General features: G+C 37.9%; 1 protein-coding gene across 9 annotated transcripts in view; it reads left to right on the plus strand.

The window, feature by feature from the left end:
* The window catches only part of NEK10 (NIMA related kinase 10), a 317,096-nt gene that overhangs the window by 134,859 nt on the left and 160,138 nt on the right, over positions 1-22,099 (plus strand). For all 9 annotated transcript variants that reach the window (XR_008684291.2, XM_055414802.2, XM_055414796.2 and 6 more), the window contains one exon: positions 2,495-2,570. Coding sequence is in view for 8 of the 9 variants with exons in the window: in XM_055414802.2 (XP_055270777.2) it covers positions 2,495-2,570 (76 nt within the window). In the remaining variant the exon portion in view is untranslated. The remainder of the gene's footprint in view (positions 1-2,494; positions 2,571-22,099) is intronic.

Here is a 22,099-nt window from a genome sequence, read left to right on the forward strand (position 1 = left end):
GGTGGTGGACAGGGAAGCCTGGCATGCTAAAGTCCGTGGGTTCACAAAGAGTCATGACTGAGTGATTGAACTGAATTGATTGTTATTCATAACACAAATTAATATTGCTTTGAACAAAGTCAAGTACTTCAAAATATTTTCAACCTGTCAAAGACATTTTATTATAGACAATCAAGTGCATCGTATTGAAAAGTTATCACAGTGAAATTCCATACATATTTAGTGCACTTAAAAGAGCGATATTATGAACATCAAACTTTACTAGGAATAGCAACTTGAATTTTTCCCTGGTTCAACTCTGTCCTTTTGTATAATTCTAGTAATTAAACTTCTCAAGAAGTTTGCAAATCCTTACAATAATAAAAGGAAGAGTATCTGTTTCTACCACTTTGATCTTAGTTGTTGATGGCTTAAAAAGGTAAGTATTTGATTCATGTCGATGTATGGCAAAACCACTACAATATTATAAAGTAATTAGCTTCCAATTAAAATAAATTTATATTTAAAGAAAGAAAAAAAAATGAAGTATTTGAAGGTTCTTGGAAGAATTTAGCTTGGACTAATATTAAGTATAAATATTTAGTGTTATAGTTAAAAAATTAGAACCATTTATATTAAGTATATTATTATACAAGTATTTTGATTTGACTGTGAACATTGTATTAACTATGACTACATACAGATAGATGCTATTACTTTCAGGTTTTTGGATCTTCATGGTGATTATTTAGGTTTAGCATATTTACTTATTTTGTCCCATGAGATTTTGACTACCATATGCCAAAACATTCAGTTCAGTTCAGTCGCTCAGTCGTGTCCGACTCTTTGCAACCCCATGAATCACAGCACGCCAGGCCTCAATGTCCATTACCAACTCCCAGAGCCTATACAAACTCATGTCTATCGAGTTTTTGATGCCATCCAGCCATCTCATCCTCCATCGTACCCTTCTCCTGCCCCCAATCCCTCCCAGCATCAGTGTCTTTTCAAATGAATCAACTCTTCACATGAGGTGGCCAAAGTATTGGAGTTTCAGCTTCAACATCAGTCCTTCCAATGAACACCCAGGACTGATCTCCTTTAGGATGGACTGGTTGGATCTCCTTGCAGTCCAAGGGACTTTCAAGAGTCTTCTCCAACACCACAGTTCAAAAGCATCAATTCTTTGGTGTTCAGCCTTCATCACAGTCCAACTCTCACATCCATACATGACCACTGGAAAAATCATAGCCTTGACTAGATGGACCTTTGTTGGCAAAGTAATGTCTCTGATTTTTAATATGCTATCTAGGTTGGTCATAACTTTTCCTTCCAAGGAGTAAGTGTCTTTTTATTTCATGGCTGCAATCAGCATCCACAGTGATTTTGGAGTCCCAAAGAATAAAGTCAGCCACTGTTTCCCCATCTATTTCCCGTGAAGTGATGGAACCAGATGCCATGATCTTCATTTTCTGAATGTTGAGCTTTAAACCAACTTTGTCACTCTCCTCTTTCACTTTCATCAAGAGGCTTTTTAGTTCCTCTTTACTTCCTGCCATAAGGGTGGTGTCATCTACATATCTGAGGTTATTGATATTTCTCCTGACAATCTTGATTCCAGCTTGTGCTTCTTCCAGTCCAGCGTTTCTCATGATGTACTCTGCATATAAGTTAAATAAGCAAGGTGACAATATACAGCCTTGACGTACTCCTTTTCCTATTTGGAACCAGTCTGTTGTTCCATGTCCAGTTCTAACTGTTGTTTCCTGACCTGCATACAGGTTTCTCAAGAGGCAGGTCAGGTGGTCTGGTATTCCCGTCTCTCAGAATTTTCCACAGTTTATAGTGATCCACACAGTCAAAGGCTTTGGCATAGTCGATAAAGCAGAAATAGATGTTTATCTGGAACTCTCTTGCTTTTCGATGAGCTAGTGGATGTTGGCAATTTGATCTCTGGTTCCTCTGCCTTTTCTAAATCCAGCTTGAACATCTGGAAGTTCACGGTTCATGTATTGCTGAAGCCTGGCTTGGAGAATTTTCAACATGACTTTACTAGTGTGTGAGATGAGTGAAATTGTGTCGTAGTTTGAGCAGTCTTTGGCATTGCTTTTCTTTGGGATTTGAATGAAAACTGACCTTTTCCTGTCCTGTGGCCAAAACATTAGGTTCATTTTATTTATTTGAAAATTATAAAGTATAATCTAAAAAGTAGAATCACAAGTTCCATAAGTACTTTGTCCTATCTTTCAGTCAGAAAGACTTTTTAAAATATTTTAAATGATAAATTTCATTTGTCAATACAAAATGGCATAATGCATGTACACCATTAATGAAATCTGGGAATGGTTTAGAATATTGTACATGGGGCATTTTAACAGGGAAGGACAAGAAAAGCTTTCTCTTGTGAAACGTAATAGTTTTTTTTTTTGTTTGTTTTCTGCACAATGTTAAAAGCTAAGGAACAGTGCTAATTCTGGGAAAATATAATGAAATTTCTTTGTTTTTTTAATTGTAGCTGACTTTGGCCTGGCAAAGCAAAAACAAGAAAGCAGTAGACTTACGTCTGTTGTGGGAACAATTCTGTATTCCTGGTAAGGACAATTATTTTTTGGTTCTCAAACATCATTCTTAACTGGTTTGGGCTTTCATTTCTTTTATTGGTGTGCAAAGTAAGACATTTACCTCTAATAAATTTTCTTCAGTTAGCCAGGTAATACACATGTGTAGAATCGTGCTGTTACATATTTAAAATAACCAACTATCTTTCCTTTAAGGTAACTCTGCCCCTCAATTACTTGTAATTGAAATGATCCTCAGCACACAACAGGTGTACAAAACTTGATGAATGAATCTGTGAATGAATTAGTAGACTTGGTTTGCAGCATGACACTTGGAACATTTAATTGCATCTATTGTATATATGATTCTTTTATTCTCTTTCCATCTATAGATATTCAAGGTCAAGGAAAGGATTTTTCAAGTCGTAATGGTTGTCCTAGCATCTGGCAAATAATAGGTTCAGAATACATTTTATTATGTGAATGAATAAGTGGTGACATGTATACTTAGACATATATCTACAAAGTTGTTTGCTTCTTGGGTAAATGAGTGTTATTTTGGTGAACTGAGACTCTTTAGCATGCTTTTAGAGTTCCTTTGCAATTCATTAATTATCATGAAGTGAGAATCTTCTTTTGCTGATCACGTATCATTTGTCTGAATCTGTCAAACAGATATGGTAGTCTGTAGATGCAGCAGATTTCAGGGAAATATTCTGAAATCTCATTCATCAGGTCAAGCAATCAAGACACTTCCATCTTCCTTTTTTATGCCAAGTAGTATTTTTGAGGGATGAATTTTCATTTATTTGGCTAGTGTTATTGAAACTAGCTTCATGAGAAGATGCAGAGATTGGTGGACCAGTCTACGATTGTACCTTGAAAACTGAAGGTTTATCTGTGCACTTAATCTCTTAATAATAAGGATATGAGTCAACTATTACTTGTTGCTGGTAGAATAATTTTCTTTTGTTCTACTTTTTACTCTTTTTCAGGAATAATAAAAACTTAATCACTTAAGTGTTAAGTAATCATATATTCCTGAACAGATTTGTTGATCAAAGTTACAGAACAAGTAAAATGCAAACTAAAAGTAAGCAGATTTATTCCCAAGACTGTGAATTAATAAGTTTAGAATTGTTGATATGATAATTTTGTGTGTATGTTGAGGTGGGGGGGCGGAGCCAGGAGATCTGTACAGTATATGAGATGGATTCACATTTCCTTTTAACTTTTAAATTAACTATATTTTGGAGATTAATCCTTTATCAGTTGCTTCATTTGCTATTATTTTCTCCCATTCTGAAGGCTGTCTTTTCACCTTGCTTAGAGTTTCCTTTGCTGTGCAGAAGCTTTTGATTTTAATTAGGTCCCATTTGTTTATTTTTGCTTTTATTTCCAATATTCTGGGAGGTGGGTCTTGGAGAATCCTGCTGTGATTTCTGTCAGAGAGTGTTTTGCCTATGTTCTCCTCTAGGAGTTTTATAGTATCTGGTCTTACATTTAGCTCTCTAATCCATTTTGAGTTTATTTTGGTGTATGGTGTTAGGAAGTGTTCTAGTTTCATTCTTTTACAAGTGGCTGACCACTTTTTAAAGAGACTGTCTTTTGTCCATTTTATATTCTTGCCTCCTTTGTCGAAGATAAGGTGTCCATAGGTGCGTGGATTTATCTCTGGGCTTTCTATTTTGTTCCATTGGTCTATATTTCTATCTTTATGCCAGTACCATACTGTCTTGATGTCCGTCTGCAGATGAATGGGTAAGAAAACTTTGGTACATATACACAATGGAGTATTTTTCAGCCGTCAAAAAGAATGCATTTGAATCAGTTTTAATGAGGTGGATGAAATTGGAGCCAATTATACAGAGTGAAGTAAGCCAGAAAGAAAAACATCAATACAGTATACTAACGCATATATATGGAATTTAGAAAGATGGTAACCTGAACCCTGTATACGAGACTGCAAAAGAGACATAGGCATATAGAACAGTCTTTGGGACTCTGTGGAAGAGGGTGAAGGTGGGATGATTTGGGAGAACAGCATTGTAGCACGTATATTATCATAAGCGACCAGTCCAGGTTCGACGCATGATACAGGATGCTTGGGGCTGGTGCATGGGGATGACATGGAGGGAGGATATGGGGAAGAGGGAGGTGGGAGGTGGGTTCAAGAAAGGGAACACATGTACACCCGGGGCGGATTCATGTCAATGTATGGCAAAACCAACCAATATATTAATGTAAGGTAATTTGCCTCCAATAAAATAAAAAAAAATTAACTATAGAGTTAGGAAAGCTGAACCTCCTAGTATGGTTAAGCAATTGTTTCATTTAGGAATATCACAAATATGTGACCATAAAGCTTTTTTTCTTTTAAATTGCTTTAAAATTTTTACTTCTACTCCCTTATCCCACTTTGCGCTCTCCTGGTTGTTAGAAATGCCCCTTGTTTGCTAGGTTTTACAATTAACTTCGGCTCACAAGCCATTTTTCTTAGTTTTTGATGTCTTCAAACTGAGCACAGCGTCAAAAGAACTCAGTTCTAAATTACATTCCATTACTTTCTTTGGGTTTTTCCAAAAGACAAGGATCTAAGTGAAATAGTTTATTTAGCAGGTGGTCCCATGAAATACTATGGGGATGGGGAAGGAATGGGACAGAGAAGAGAAAGCAACCAGTAAGGAAGTATTAATAATCAGATATGTAGATTATGATCTGGGATATAGTACGTGAGATGTTTCAGTGTGGTCCTATATGCCAAACTAAGGTAGGAATTTTTTTTTTTCTTTTCCCAGCCACAAGTGGTTGAGGACTATTCCACTGACCTTTAGACACTCCTGGCCTCTTGGGGTGGGGGCAGGGAGGAAGCCCCCAGGTAGAGTGTCATGTGGGATGTTAAGGATATGCACTGGAAATGTCTGTATAAACTCTTAAATTTTTTTTTTTGATGTCTCAGTTTATTTATTTATTTGTTTTCTTTTTTTATTTTTTCAAAAACAATTTTAGGAATCTTTACTTAAAAACAACCTTATCTTAAAATGGAGTAACTTTGGTTTTACGAGCAGCAAGCAAAGTACAGAAGCAAAAATGCATTACAGGAGCATTAAGTTCTACATTAGGTCACAGCGTCTAATCTGAAATCACACCCATAATATCATTTTTCAGGATATCTGGGAAATAGTTATTTCCCAGGATATCTGAACCATAGCTATTCTATTTTGACTTTTAATTGTAAAAAAGAATTTTTTTTTTAATAGCCAAAGCAGATTTCACCATTAATGACATCAGTGTTTCTCTAGGTATGAGAAGATGCAAGAATTGGAACTCATAAAACCTTTTTCTGAAAAGATCTAACTATCTGAAGGCCTGCTCTGCCAGTTTTTTTTTTTTTTCCAGAGCACAGAGTGCCTCATTCCTGATTTTCACCCTGAACTTCTTTCAGGGGTGTTGAAGGTCAGCAGCTTGCAATGGTCATGATGTAATCTTTGTAGAGGCAGCTGGCAAGTACCAACTTCCAGTCAGCAGGGTCCCTTCATAGCCACATATCTGACCATGTGACACCATTTCATGGCCATTGTGTCCCGCGGTGCTGGGAAGGCTCATTACCAGGTCTAGGGAAGTGATGGGCCACTCAGTGTGCTAAAACTGGACCAGGCCTTGCAAGTAGCAAAAGTCTCTGGACCACTGTCTTACTAGCCTCCTGGTCCAGGAAAATATTTCATCTTGTTGCTTTTTCCCATAGCCAGAGTCACATTATTACAATTATTGATCTCATATGGAACTGTCAGTTCAGCATTATATCACAGGCTCAGTGAAACAAGTGACATAGAAAATAATATAGCCATAGCTAGCAGTTATTAGTAAAATAAGAATTATAAGTCAAGAACTTTCATTAGATAAAGTCTGGTATGCCCCAAGTCACCTGACTTCATTCGTTAAATGATTATAGTCTGGTGTTAATCTCCTGGTTGTATATTATGGAGCATTCTACCTTTATCTGAAGATTGGTTATTGAGATAAGCCTTAGAAACTAACCTAGAATATCATTTTTAATAACTTAATTAAATCTTTTAGCAGTAACAAGGAACTGTCTCAGCAGTGAGTCTTAGTAAACACTAGACCTTAATTAACAAAACTAGAAACTTAATTTAACAATTTACAAAACTTAACATTCCGTGATTTTTCATTATGGAGGCCCTGTAGCCAGGGAGGCTTTAACCCATCAAATAAAAAATTTATTGTTCCAAATTTAAGATGGTTCCTAATATATTTCACAAGTCCAGCTACTTTTGAATTTTCTTACATCCTTCTCTTCAGGTTTTCTCTGAGTTTGTGAATTGGACAAAAGTAAAACCAATATCTTTCACAGTCTCTGCTTTGATACTTGCACCTTCATGCCTATTCCCCTCCACATTCTGTAGTTATTGTTTTTGTTCAGTTGCCAGATCATATCTGATTCTTTGTGACCTCATGGACTGCAACACACCAGACTTCCCTGTCCCTCACCATATCCTGGAGTCTTCTCAAGTTCATGTCCATTGCATCACTGATGCCATCCAACCATCTCATCCTCTGTCACCCTCTTCTCCTTCTGCCCTCAATATTTCCCAGCATCAGGGTCTTTTCCAATGAGTCAGCTTTTTGCATCAGGTGGCCAAAGTATTGGAGCTTCAGCTTTAGCATCAGTCCTTCCAATGAATTCAGTTCAGTTCAGTATCTCAGTTGTGTCTGACTCTTTGTGACCCCATGGATTGCAGCACACCAGGCCTCCCTGTCCATCACCAACTCCCTGAGTTTACTCAAACTCATGCCCATTGAGTCGGTGATGCCATCCAACCATCTCATCCTCTGTTGTCGCCTTCTCCTCCTGCCCTCAATCTTTCCTAGCATTAGGGTCTTTCCCAATGAGTCAGCTCTTCACATCAGGTGGCCAAAATATTGGATTTTCAGCTTCAACATTAGTCCTTCCAATGAACATACGGGACTGATTTTCTTTAGGATGGACTGATTTGATCTCCTTGCAGTCCAAGGGACTCTCAAGAGTCTTCTCCAACACCACAGTTCAAAAGCATCAATTCTTCAGTGCTCAGCTTTCTTTATGACTACTGGAAAAACCATAGCCTTGATTAGATGGACTTTTGTTGGCAAAGAAATGTCTCTGCTTTTTAATATGCTGTCTATGTTGGTCATAATTTTTCTTCCAAGGAGTAAGTGCCTTTAAATTTCATGGCTTCAGTCACCATCTTCAGTGATTTTGAAGGTCCCCAAAATAAAGTCTGTCACTGTTTCCACTGTTTCTCCATCTATTTCCCATGAACTGATGTGACCAGATGCCATTATCTTAGTTTTCTGAGCTTTAAGCCAACTTTTTCACTCTCCTCCTTCACTTTCATCAAAAGGCTCTTCAGTTCTTCTTCGTTTTCTCCCATAAGGATGGCGTCATTTGCATATCTGGTTATTGATATTTCTCCCAGCAATCTTGATTCCAGCTTGTGCTTCTTCCAGCCCAGCGTTTCTCATGATGTACTCTGCATAGAAGTTAAATAAGCAGGGTGACAATATACGGCCTTGATGTACTCCTTTTCCTATTTGGAACCAGTCTGTTGTTCCATGTCCAGTTCTAACTGTCGCTTCCTGACCTGAGTACACATTTCTCAAGAGACAGGTCAGGTGTCTGGTATTCCCATCTCTTGAAGAATTTTCTACAGTTGGTGATGATCCAGTGAGTAGTCAAGGTTGAGTTCCTTTAAGACTGGTTTGATATCGTTGCTCTCCAAGGGACTCTCAGGAGTCTTCTCCAGCACCACAGTTCAAAAGCATCAATTCTTCATTGTTCTGGCTACTTTATGATCTGTCTCTCACAACTGTATGTGACTACTGGGAAGACCATAGCTTTGATTTACAGACCTTTGCCGGCAAGGTCTTTGCTTTTTTACACACTGTCTAGGTTTGTCTAGACTTTCTTGCCAAGAAACAGTCGTCTTCTAATTTCATGGCTGCAGTCACCATCCACAGTGATTTTCAAGCCCAAGAAGAGGAAATCTGTCACTGCTTACACCTTCTCTCTTTCTGTTTTCCATGAAGTGATGGGACTGGATGCCATGATCTTTGTTTTTTGAATATCTAGTTTTAAGCAGGCTTTTTCACTCTCCTCCTTCACTCTCATCAAGAGGTTCTTTAGTTCCTCTTCACTTTCTGCCATTAGAGTGGTGTCATTTGCATATCTGAAGTTGTTGATACTCTGTAATCTCTGTGTAATTTTTATGAACTCCTCTGAGCCAATTAATTTGACCTGGAATGACTCATTCAAGCTCCCCTGAGTTTAAGAGCTTCATCTTCCCAAATCAGTATGCTGTTTCTTTTTGCCTTTGTTTGCTCAGGTATTAAGTTATCTTTCTGTAATGGTGTTGTTTTTAAATGCCATGTACTCAGTGAGTGATATAAACACATTGTAAATTTCAGTTTTCTAATAAAAAATTTTGAAAATTAAAAAAATAAATAAATCAGTGGAAAAAAAAATAAAAGAAAAAAAAAGTTCTTTCTCAACGTTTACAGGAAGTGCCTCAGAGCATTCTTTATTCTGAATCTCAGCTGCTAGATAAGTGGTTGTGGGCACTGAGTTGATTGTGAGGCAGGTCTTTATAATCCTTTTCATGGAAAATAATCTCCAATACAATCTTAGGTTCCATTTTTTATCTTTATGTTTTACTCCAATTCCAGAGTCTAAAACTGTATAATTCCTTCAACTTCATTTTCAGAGCAGATTTTAGAGTTTGAAACTCTGAGAAACATTTTTGGCTACTTCATGTGTGTGTGCATGCTAAGTTGCTTCAGTTGTATCTGATTCTTTGCAACCTTATGGACTGTAGCCCACCAGGCTCCTCTGTCAATGGGATTCTCTAGGCAAGAATAAGGGAATGGGTTGCCATGCCCTCCTCCAGGGGATCTTCCCAACCAAGGGATCAAACCTGTGTCTCTTATGTCTCCTACATTGGCAGGCAGGTTCTTTACCACTAGCACCACTGGTTAGTTCTTTGTAGAATATATATTTGGAATTTCTGGATAATAAGCAAGTATGATCTCATAAAAACAGATAACTTGGACTAATCTTGGAATGGGAATTCTTTGAGACTTTATTGCTTAATGTAATCCCATTCATGTTATTACATTAGATAATTAAAAGCTGGCAAAATTTTCACTGGATGTATCAAAATAAACCTGTAGGAAAACCTGAACAAGGAGAGACACATTGAAACCTGCCTAGCTATTGACTGTTATTCCCAAGGTCTTAAGGAATCTCTGAGCTCTGAGACTCTTAACTGGCCTAAAATACTTTGGTATCTTCCAGCTACTTACAATTCACAGTCCGAGTCCTCAGTCGGGCTGCAGGTGGGCAGCCCTGCTCCCTGCTTTTGCCACAGCATCCTGCTGCCCCTCCAGCCAGACTGCACTGCTCTTAGCTGCACCCTGTGTGTTCCCGGTGACCACAGGGCTTTCACATGTGCTGCTTCCCCTGCCTAGGATACTGCTTTTCCCATTTGTCAGCTGATAAACTCTTTTTACCCTTTACCTCTCAGCCAGAACACAGCCTCCTCAGGCAAAATCCCCAAAACAGGACAGGATGTCCCTGGTCTACACACACCATGCACTCATCCTCCACAAGGTGAACTTTTATATTTATTTTGTCATAGGCCACCATCCCCAGCACTGAGCCCAGAGTGTGGTTTATAGGATCACAAGAAACATATACTATATAAGTGATCCACTACTTGTATGATTATGATCAGAACCTGAAATAATGGAAATATCATTATTGTTATTCAGTCTCGCAGCTGTGTCTGACTCTTTGCAACCCATTGGACTGCAACACGCCAGACTTCCCTGTCCTTCAATATCTCCTGGGGTTTGCTCAAACTCATGTCCATTGAGTTGATGATGCAATGCAACCATCTCATCCTCTGTCGCCCTCTTCTCCTGATCTCAGTATTTCCTAGCATCATGGTCTTTTCCAATGAGTTGGTGCTTCACATCAGGTGGCCAAAATATTGGAGCTTCAGCTTCAGCATCGGTCCTTCCAATGAATATTCAGGGGTGATTTCCTTTAGGATTGACTGGTTTGATCTCCTTGCTGTCCAGGGGATTCTCAAGAGTATTTCCAGCACCACAGTTTGAAAGCATCTGTTCTTCAGTGCTCAGCCTTCCTTATGGTCCAACTCTCACATCCATACATGACTGCTGGAAAAACCACAGCTTTGACTATATGAACTTTTGTTAGCAAAATGACGTCTCTCCTTTTTAATACGCTGCCTAGTTTTGTCATAGTTTTTTTTCCAAGATGCAGTTGGATTGGTCAAAAAGTTCATTTGGATTTTTCCATGGGCTCTTATGGAAAAACCCGAATGAACATTTTTGACTAACCCAATATAATAAAGGAAATTGCTCCCTACCGCTGTAACAAACCACCCTACCCCAACCCCCTCCCCCTTAGCTGTACTTTAGATTTCCAAAGTTTGCCTGCCCACCTGGTAGAGCAACTGCTCACTGGCTTTCTTCCTTCTGCTTTCTGTTAAATGTTCTTTCTATAGAGAGGTTATCCTGATCACCGACCCCAAGTAGCAACCTTTTTCAGACTCTATCCCTTTATCTCTTCATAGCACTTGGCTCTTTCTGTCGTTATGTTGTATTTTAATTAGTGTCTTTTAATGTATTTTAATCATGTGTCTCCCACTAAAACACAAACTCCCCAACAGTAAAGCTTTCGGCTGTTTTGTTCACTATTGTTCCCCTGCTCCTCTAGGAGCAGACTGACAGAATCCTAATAAACATTCTGAATTAATAATAATAATGGTTGTTATTATTTTTATCAATAATTATTAAGTCATTCTGTCTTTGTCTTTAAATATCTTTTTGAAACTTTATGGAAGAGTAATTGGGAAAATTTAACAAATATAATTGTATATGTTTAAAGTATATAACATGATTTGATATGCATTTGTGAAATGATTATCAAAATGAGTATAATTAACAAATTAATCACCTCACATAATTATCTCTTTGTTGTTCTGAGGATGCTAATATCTACTCTCTAGGACTTTTAAGTACACAATAGCATGTTATTAACTGTAGTCACTATTAGATGCTCAGAACTTACTCTTCTCATAGCTGAAAATTTGTTCCCTTTGACCTGTATCATCCTTTTTTCCCCCCACCCCTGCCCAATTCATGGCAACCACATTCTACTCTCTATTTCTATAGAATCAGCTTCTTTTTAAATTTCTCTGGCTTATTTCACTGGAGTAATGTCTTTCTGGTTCATCTATGTCATTGTAAATGAGATTTCCTTCCTTTTAATGGTTGAAAATATTCTATTGTGTGTATTTGTGTTAGTTGCTCAGTCATGTCTGACTCTTTGCAATCCCATGGACTATAGCCCGCCAGGCACCTCCTCCCATGGGATTCTCCAGGCAAGGGTACTGGAGTGGGTTGCCATTCTCTTCTCCATATATATATACACTCAAATACCACATTCTGTGTTTAATGTGATTAAAAATCCAGGTGCATTTTTATCAAGCTCTAAAGCACCTCATGCGACGAGTTGACTCACTGGAAAAGACTCTGATGCTGGGAAGGATTGGGAGCGGGAGGAGACGGGGACGACAGAGAATGAGATGGCTGGATGGCATCACCGACTCTATGGACATGAGTTTGCCTGAACTCCGGCCGTTGGTGATGGACAGGGAGGCCTGGCATACTGTGATTCATGGGGTCGTAAAGAGTCGGACACGACTGAGCGACTAAACTGAACTGAACTGAAAGCACTAACAGTTTTTCAATTGAAGTATAGTTGATTTCCAATATTACCTTCAGGTGTATAGCAAAGTGATTCATATTTTTGCAGATTATAATCCATTGAACATTATTATAAAATCATTGGTATAATTCCCTATGCTACATAGTATATCCTTGTTGCTTATCTATTTTTCATATAGTAGTGTGTATCTGTTAATCCAATACTTCAGATTTGTCCCTCCTCACTTCCTCTCCCCTTTGGGAACTGAAAGTTTGTTTTCTGTGTCTGTTGCATCTGTTTCTGTTTCACAATACATTTGTTTGTATTATTGTTTAGATTCCACATATAAGTGATGTTATACAGTACATGTCTTTCTCTGTCTGACTTATCTCACTGAGTATAATAATCTCTAGGTTCATGCATGTTCCTGCAGATGGCAGAATCGTATTCTTTTAAAGTGGCTGAGTAGAATTCCATTGTGTGTGTGTGTGCATTTGTATATATATCACATCTTTTTATTTAAAAATTTTATTGATAATATTGGTTTATAATATGAACATAAATATCATGTGTAAAATGTTATATTTCTTCTTCGGTATATGGTTCAATGGGCTCACCAACAAAAGTTTAGTATCTGTCACCATACAACTGACCCTCTTCGTCCATTTCACACTCCCCTCCCACATGTTCCATTTGGTAACAAGTACTCTGTTCCAGGTATCTCCAGTTAGTTTGGCTTGGTTTGTTTGTTTATTTTTGTTTTGCTTCCCTGTTTGTTTTTATATTCCATATATGAGTGAAATCATGCTGTGTTTGTTTTTCTCCATCTGACATTTAATTTAGCATAAGATTTCAAGGTCCATCCATATTGTTTTAAGTGGCAAGGTTTCATTTTTGTGGCTGAGTAGTATTTCATCATACACACACACACACACACACATATATATATATCGCACATCTCTATCCATCATCATTTGATGGCACTAAGGTTGTTTCCATATCTTGATTACTATAAATAATGTTGTGATGAACATAGAAGTGTGTATATGTTTTCAAAGTATTTTTATCCTTGAATAAATATCCAGAAGTGGGATACATAGATTATATGGTAGTTTTGTTAATTTTTTAAGGAATGTTTATAGTGTTTTTTATAATGGCTGCACCGATTTTAAATGTTCTAATTTTATTAATTATACTATGCTGTACACTTGCTCTAATTCTTTTTTAAATTGAAGTTTAATCTATTTACAATGTTGTGCCAATCTCTGCTGTACAGCAGAGTGACTCAATTATAGAAATATATACCTTCTTTTTTATATTCCTTTCCATTTTGATTTCTCCCAAGAGATTGGATCTAATTTCTTATGCTGTACAGTAGAACTTTGTTGTTTATCCATTTTAAATGTAATAGTTGCATCTACCCATCCCAAACTCCCAGTACATCTCTTTCCCTCCCCCCAAACCTTGGCAACCACAAGTCTGATCTCTGTATCTGTGAGTCCATTTCTGTTTTGTAGATAGGCTCATTTGTGCCATATTTTAGATTTCAGACTTGAGTGATACCATATTTGTCTTTCTCTTTCTGACTTTCTTCACTTAGTGTGATAGCAAGAGGTGCATCCATGTTGCTACAAATGACATTATTCCCTTCCTTCTTCTGGTTGAGTAGTGTGCCACGTCTTCTTTATCCATTCTTCTCTGGTGGACATTTAGGTTATTTCCACCTACCATGAATATAGGGGTGCATGTATCTTTTTGAATTGTAGTTTTGTCTAGGTATATGCCCAGCAGTGAGACTGCTAGATCATATGGTAATTTTCTGAGGGACCTCCATACTGTTGTCCACAGTGGCTGCACCAACTTACTTTCCCACCAACAGTGTAGGAGGGTTCCCTTTTCTCCACACTCTCCCTAGTTTTTGTTATTTGTAACTTTTTAGTGATGGCCATTCTGACTGATATGAGGTACCTCATTGTAATTTTGATTTGCATTTCCCTAGTAATTAGTAATGTTGAATATCTTTTCTTTTTCTTTTTTATTTTTTCAAAAACAATTTTAGGAATCTTTACTTAAAAACAACCTTATCTTAAAATGGAGTAACTTTGGTTTTACGAGCAGCAAGCAAAGTACAGAAGCAAAAATACATTACAGGAGCATTAAGTTCTACATTAGGTCACAGCGTCTAATCTGAAATCACACCCATAATATCATTTTTCAGGATATCTGGGAAATAGTTATTTCCCAGGATGTCTGAACCATAGCTACTCTATTTTGACTTTTAATTGTAAAAAAGAATTTTTTTTAATAGCCAAAGCAGATTTCACCATTAATGACATCAGTGTTTCTCTAGGTATGAGAAGATGCAAGAATTGGAACTCATAAAACCTTTTTCTGAAAAGACCTAACTATCTGAAGGTCTGTTCTGCCAGTTTTTTTTTTTTTTTTCCAGAGCACAGAGTGCCTCATTCCTGATTTTCACCCTGAACTTCTTTCAGGGGGTGTTGAATATCTTTTCATAGGTCTCTTGGTCATCCGTACATCTTCTTTGGAGAAATGTCTATATAGGTCTTCTGCTTATTTTTTTTTAATTGAGTATTTTTTGTTGTTTTATGTTTTATGTTGTTTTGTTGTGGTTTCCTTTGCTGTGCAAAAGCTTGGAAATTTAATTGTTTGTTTTTATTTCTTTTGCCTTAGGAGACTGACCTAAGAAAACATTGGTATAATTTATAGCAGAGAATGTTTTTTCCGTGCTCACTTCTAGGAGTTTTATAGTGTCATATCTTATATTTAAGTCTTTAAGCCATTTTGAATGCATTTTTGTGTATGGTGTAAGGGTGTGTTCTAACATCACTGATTTACATGCACCTGTTCAACTTTCCCAGCACCAATTGCTGAAGAGCACCCATTTTATATTCTTGCCTCCTTTGTCAAAGATTACTTGACTGCAGGTGTGTGGATTTATTTCTAGGCTCTATTCTGTTCCATTGACCTATTTGTCTGTTTTGCTTTGATTACTATAGCTTTGTAGATTTGTCTGCCTCCTGCTTTATTTATTTATTTTTTTTCACTCAGGATTGCTTTGGCAATTCTCTGTTTTGTGGTTCCATATAAATTTTAGGATTATTTGTTCTAGTTCTGTGAAAAATGTCATGGATAATTTGACAGGGCCACATTAAATCTGTAGACTGCTTTAGGTACTATTGCCATTTTAACAATGTTAATTTTTCCAATCCAAAGGTATGGAATATGTTTCCATTTATTTGAATCCTCTTTAATTTCCTTTATTAACATTTTATAGTTCTCAACTTATAAGTCTTTCACCCCCTTGGTCAGGTTTGTGCAAAGTATTTTTTGGTGCAATTTTTAAATGTATTATTGTTTACATTCCATTTCTAATATTTCATTGTTCGTATAAAGAAATGCAACTGATTTCTGACAGTTAATCTTGTACTCTGCTATTTTGCTAAATTCATTTATTATATCTAGTAGTTTTTGTGTGAACTTCTTAGGATTTTCTATATGTACTATCATGTTACCTGCATATAGTGACAGTTTTACCTCTTCCTTTCCAATTTGGTTACCTTTTACTTCTTTTTCTTGTCTAATTTCTGTGGTTAGTACTTCCAATACTGTGTTGAATAGAAGTGGTAAGAGTGGGTATTCTTGTGTTGTTCCAGATTTTAGTGGGATGACTTTCAGCTTTTAACTATTGAGTATTTACTATACTCATATAGTATTTACTATATGTTTGTCATAAATAGCTTTTAATAAGTTGAGATATGTTCTCTGTGTACCCACTTTTGATAAGTGTTTTTTTTCCTTATCGTGAATGAATGTTGAATTTTGTCAAATGCTTTTTCTGCATCTATTGAGACGATCCTGTGATTTTTTAGCTTTTATTTTTTTAATGTGGTGTATTACACTGACTGATTTCCATACATTGAACTCTCTTTATGAACTTGGGATGAATCCCAGTTGGTCATGATGTATGATCTTTTTTGTGTTGTTTTTCGGTCCTTCAGTAATGTCTGACTCTTTGTGACCCCATGGACTGCAGTTTGCCAGGCTTCCCTGCCCTTTGGTATCACCTGGAGTTGGCTTAAATGACTCATGTCCATTGAGTCAATAATGCCATCCAACCATCTCATCCTCTGTCATATGCTTCTCTTCCTGCCTTCAATCTTTCCCAGCATTAGGGTCTTTTCCAATGAGTCAGCTCTTCAAATCAGGTGGCCAAAGTATTGGAGCTTCAGCATCAGTCCTTCCAATGAATATTCAGGGGTGATTTCCTTTACGATTGAGTGGTTTGATCTCCTTGCTGTCCAGGGGACTCTCAAGAGTATTCTTCAGCACCACAGTTTGAAAACATCAGTTCTTTGGTGCTCTGTCTTCTTTATGGTCTAACTCTCACATCCATACATGGCTATTAGAAAAACCATAGCTTTGGCTTTATGGACCTTTTTGTGTAGTGTTGAATTCAATTTTCTGTTATTTTGTTGAGAATTTTTGCATCTATATTCATCAAAGATATTGGCGTGTAATTTATCTTTTGGTGGTATATTTGTCTGGTTTTAGTACCAGGGTGTTTGTGGATTCATAGAATGTCTTTGGAAGTGTTCTTTCCTCTTCAGTCTTTTGGAAGAGTTTGAGAAGAATCGGTGTAAGTTCTTTGAATGTTTGGTAGAGTTTGCCTGTGAAATCATCTTGTCCTGGATGTTTATTTCTAGGGAATTATTATTATTACAGATACTATTTCACTTCTAGTGATTAATCTGTTCAAATGATATTTTCTTCTTGATTTAGTTTTGGTAGGCTGAATGTTTTTAGAAAGTTGCTCATTTCTTCTAGCTTGTCAGTTATCAGCATATGGTTGTTCATAGTATTCTTTTATTTTATTTTAATTTCTTTGATATCAATTAAAATTTCTTTTTTCACTCCTTACTTTATTTATTTGGGTTCTTTCTCTTTTCTTCTTGGTGAACATGGCCAGAGGTTTGTCAGTTTTGTCTGCCATTTCCAAGAACCAATTGTTGGTTTTATTGATTTTTTTAGAATTTTCTAATCTATATTTTATTTATTTCCTTCTGATCGTTATCCTTCCTTCTACTGACTTTAGGCTTGTTTGTTCTTTTTTTAATTTGTTTAGGCAGTAGGTTAGGTTGTTTCTTTGATATTTTTCTTGTTTTTAAAGGAAGGCCTGTATTGGTCTGAACTTCTCTTTAGGAACTGCTTTTGTTGTGTTCCATAGATTTTGTATGGTTTTGTTTGCATTGTCATTTGTCTCAAGGTATTTTTAATTTCCTTGTTGACCCATTGGTTTTTTTAAATAGCATTCTGTTTAGTCAGCATGTAATAATTTTATTCTCATTTCTTTTCCTGTGGTTGATTTCTGGTTTCATGCCATTGTATTGATATATACAACACCATCTTAATCTAATCGTCTGTTGAATGAGCATCTCTCCTTTTATCAGTTTTGGGTCAAAAGAAGCAAGAGCCTAGTTCATTGAGTGTCCCTGTGGCCATCTCACAGGGTGAGAATTTAGTTCCAAAAGGGTGGATTTTTAAATTAGAAGGAGCAACAGCAATGCTGGAAGCCATGGTGTTTGGAGGGCTTCTACAAATTTTGCCAGTTGAGTCCTAATAATACCATTATCACATTCAATTAAACCAGCGAATTGAATAATGGTAGTCACAATGAAAGTGTTGTAAGACAAGCACCTGGCCAGTAAAGTGGGTTTCTCATTTCCTATAAAGTTTGAGAAGAGTTCCCTAGTTAGGGATGTTGTCATTGTTCAGTTCCCCAGTAGTGTCCGACTCTTTGCGACCCCATGTATTGCAGCACTCCAGGCCTCCTTTTCCCAGAGTTTGCCCAAGTTCATTTTCATTGCTTTGCTGATGTTGTCCAGCCATCTCATTCTCTGATGCCCTCTTCTCCTTCTGCCCTCAATCTTTCCCAGCATCAGGGACTTTTCCAGTGAGTCATCTGTTCCCATCTGATGACCAAGGACTGAAGCTTCAGCTTCAGCATCAGTCCTTCCAGTAAACATTCAGGGTTGATCTCCCTTAAGATTGACTGGTTTGATCTCTTACTGTTCAAGGGACTTTTAGGAGTCTTCTCCAGCACCACAGTTTGAAGGCATCAGTTCTTTGGCATTCTGCCTTCTTTATGGTCCAGTTCTCACAATCTTACGTGACCACTGGGAAGACTATATGGACCTTTGCTGGCAGAGTAATGTCTCTACTTTTCAACACATTGTCTAGGTTTGTCATTGTTTTCCTGCCAAAAGCAATTGTCTTCTGATTTCATGGCTGCAGTCACCGTCTGCAGTGATTTTGGAGCCCAAGGAGAGGAAATGTGTCACGACTTCCACCTTTCCCTCTTTTATTTGCCATGCTGTAATGGGGATGGAACTCCAATACTTTGGCCACCTCATGCGAAGAGTTGACTCACTGGAAATGACTCTGATGCTGGGAGGGATTGGGGGCAGGAGGAGAAGGGGATGACAGAGAATGAGATGGCTGGATGGCATCACCGACTCAATGGACATGAGTTTGAGTGAACTCTGGGAGTTGGTGATGGACAGGGAGTCCTGGCATGCTGTGATTCATGGGGTTGCAAAGAGTCGGGCAACTGAACTGAACTGAACTGAACTGAATGGGGCTGGATGACATGATCTTGGTTTTTTTTTTTTTTTATATTTAGTCTTAAGCTGGCTCTTAAGCCTCCTTCACCCACATCAAGAGACTCTTTAGTTCTTCTTCGCTTTCTGTCATTAGAGTTGTATCATCCATGTATCTGAGGTTGTTGATGTTTCTCCCACCTATCTTGATTCCAGCTTATAACTCATCCAGCCTGGCATTTCTCATGATGTACTCAGTGTATAGGTTAAACAATCAGGGTGACAACAGACAACCCTGTTGTACTCCTTTCTTGATCTTGAACCAATCAGTTTTTCCATACAGGATTCTAACTGTTGCTTCTTGCCCCACATACAGGTTTCTCAGGATACAGGTAAGATGGTGTGGTATTTCCATCTCTCTAAGAGCTTTCCACAGTTTATCATGATCCACACAGCCAAAGGCTTTATTGTAGTTAATAAAACAGAGATAGATGTTTTTCTGAAATTCCCTTGCTTTCTCTATAATCCAGCAAATGTTGGCAATTTGATCTCTGGTTCCTCTTCCTTTTCTAAGCCCAGCTTGGACATCTGGAAGTTCTTGGTTCACATAATGCTGAAGCCTAGTATGAAAGATTTTAAGCATGACCTTATTAGCGTGGGAGATGAGTTCAGTTGTCCAATGGTTAGCACATTCTTTGGTACTACTCTTCTTGGGAATTGGGATGAGGATTGACATTTTCCAGTCCTGTGGCCACTGCTGGGTCTTTCAGGTTTGCTGACATAATAAATACAAAACCTTGATGGCATCATCCTTTAGGGATTTGAATAGTTCTGCTGGAATTTCATCACATCCACTAGCTTTATTAACATCAGTGCTTCTTAAGATCCACTTGATTTTGCACTCCAGAATGTATGACTCTGGGTGACTAACTACACCATCATAGTAATCTGGTTCATTAAGATCTTTTTGTACAGTTCTTCTCTGTATTCCTTCCATCTCTTCTTGATCTCTTCAGCGTCTTCTAGGTCTCTGCCATTTTTATCCTTTATTGTGCCCATCTTTGGGTGGAATGCTCCCTTCATCTTTTCAATTTTCCTGAAGAAATCTCTAGTCTTTCCCCTTTTGTTGTTTTCTTCTATTATTAAGCATTGTTCATTGAAGAAGGCCTTCTTGTCTCTTCTAGGGCTTCTCTGATAGCCCAGTTGGTAAAGAATCTGCCTGCAATGCAGGAAACCCTATTTTGATTCCTGGGTTGGGAAGATCTGCGGGAGAAGGGATAGGATACCTAGTCCAGTATTCTCAGGCTTCCCTGGTGGCTCAGCTGGTAAAGAGTCCACCTGCAATCTGGGAGACCTGGGTTCGATCCCTGGGCTGGGAAGATCCCCTGGCGAAGGGAAAGGCTACCCACTCCAGTATTCTGGCCTGGAAAATTCCATGGACTGTATAATCCATGGAGTCAAAAAGAGTCGGACATGACTGAATGACTTTCACTTTCACTTTTCTTGTCTCTTCTAGCTATTTTTTGGAACTCTGAGTTTAATTGAATGTACCTTTCCCTTGCTTTTCACTTCTCTTTGTTCTTCTTCTATTTCTAAAGCCTCCTCAGATAACCACTTTGCCTTCTTGCTTTTCTTTTTCTTTGGGATGATTTTCTTCACCATCTCCTGTACAACATTATGGACCTCTGTCCATAGTTCTTCAGGTACACTGTTAACTAGATCTAGTCCCTTGAATCTATTTGCTACCTCTACTGCAAATTCATATGGGATTTGACTTAGGTCATACTTGGCTGACCTATTGTTTTTCCCAGTTTTTTGTAGCTGAAGGCTGAATTTTGCTGTGAGAAGCTGATGATTTGAGCCACAGTCAGCTTCAGGTCTTGTTTTTGCTGTCTGTATACAGCTTCTAAATCTTCGGCTATGAAGAATGTAGTCAATTTGATTTCAGTATTGACCATTTGGTGATGTCCATGTGTCTCTTGTGTTGTTGAAAAGGGGTATTTGCTATGATCAGTGCATTCTCTTGGCAGAATTCATTTATGCTTTGCCCTGCTTCATTTTGTTCTCCAAGGCCAAAATAATTGTCTGTTACTCCAGGTATCTCTTGACTTCCTACTTTTGCATTCCAATCCCCAATGATGAATAGAACTCTTTTTGGTGTTAGTTCTTGGAGATTTTCTAGGCCTTCATAGAACTAATCAACTTCAGCTTCTTTGGTATTGGTGGTAGGGGCATGGACTTGGATTACTGTGCTCTTGAATGGCTTGCCTTGGAAACGAGCCAAGATCATTCTGTCATTTTTGAGGTTGCACCCAAGTGCTGAATCTTCGATTCTTTCGTAGATTATGAGGGCTACTCCATTTCTTCTATGGGATTCTTGCCCACAGTAGTAGATATAATGGTCATCTCAATTAAATTTTCCCATTCCCATTCCCCACCATTTTAGTTAGCTAATTCCTAGGATGTTGATGTTTATTCTTACCATCTCCTGCTTGACCACATCCAATTTTCCTTGATTCATGGACCTAACATTCCAGGTTCCTATACAATATTATTCTTTGCAGCATTGGGTCTTACTTTCATTACCAGACACATCCACAAGGAGCGTCATGTCCTCTTTGGCCCGGCTGCTTCATTCATCCTGGGGCTATTGGTAATTCTTCTCTGCTCTTCCCCAATAGCATATTAGAAACCTTCAGACCTGAGGGACTCATCTTTTGGTGTTATATCTTTTTGATGTGACATAATTTTTGTTGTAACTTTTATACAGTTTAATGAGGTTCTCATGGAAAGTATACTGGGGTGGTTTGCCATTCCCTCCAACAGTGGATAATGTTTTGTCAGAACTCTCTGTTAAGACCCTTTCTTTTTGGGTGGCCCTGCACGGTATGGCTCATAGCTTCATTGAGTTATGCAAGCCGTTTGCCACAACAAGGCAGTGATTCATGAAGGGGTAGGTAGGGATAATCTTTTCCAAAAACACTTTAGCCACAGAGGAGGCAGTAGCCTGTTAGCAGGGGATGACTTGAATCATTCATTAGGCAATTTAAATGTCAAGGAACAGATGAACATGTCTCCCTGGGTTGTATTTTAAATGGGGCAAGTGAGGTAAGCATCTATTGTGGCCTCATTAATGTCCACCCACCAAT

This window comes from Moschus berezovskii, chromosome 24 (assembly GCF_049115385.1).
Source record: "Moschus berezovskii isolate FMDL1 chromosome 24, NW_MosBer_1.0, whole genome shotgun sequence".
Taxonomy (NCBI): domain Eukaryota; kingdom Metazoa; phylum Chordata; class Mammalia; order Artiodactyla; family Moschidae; genus Moschus; species Moschus berezovskii.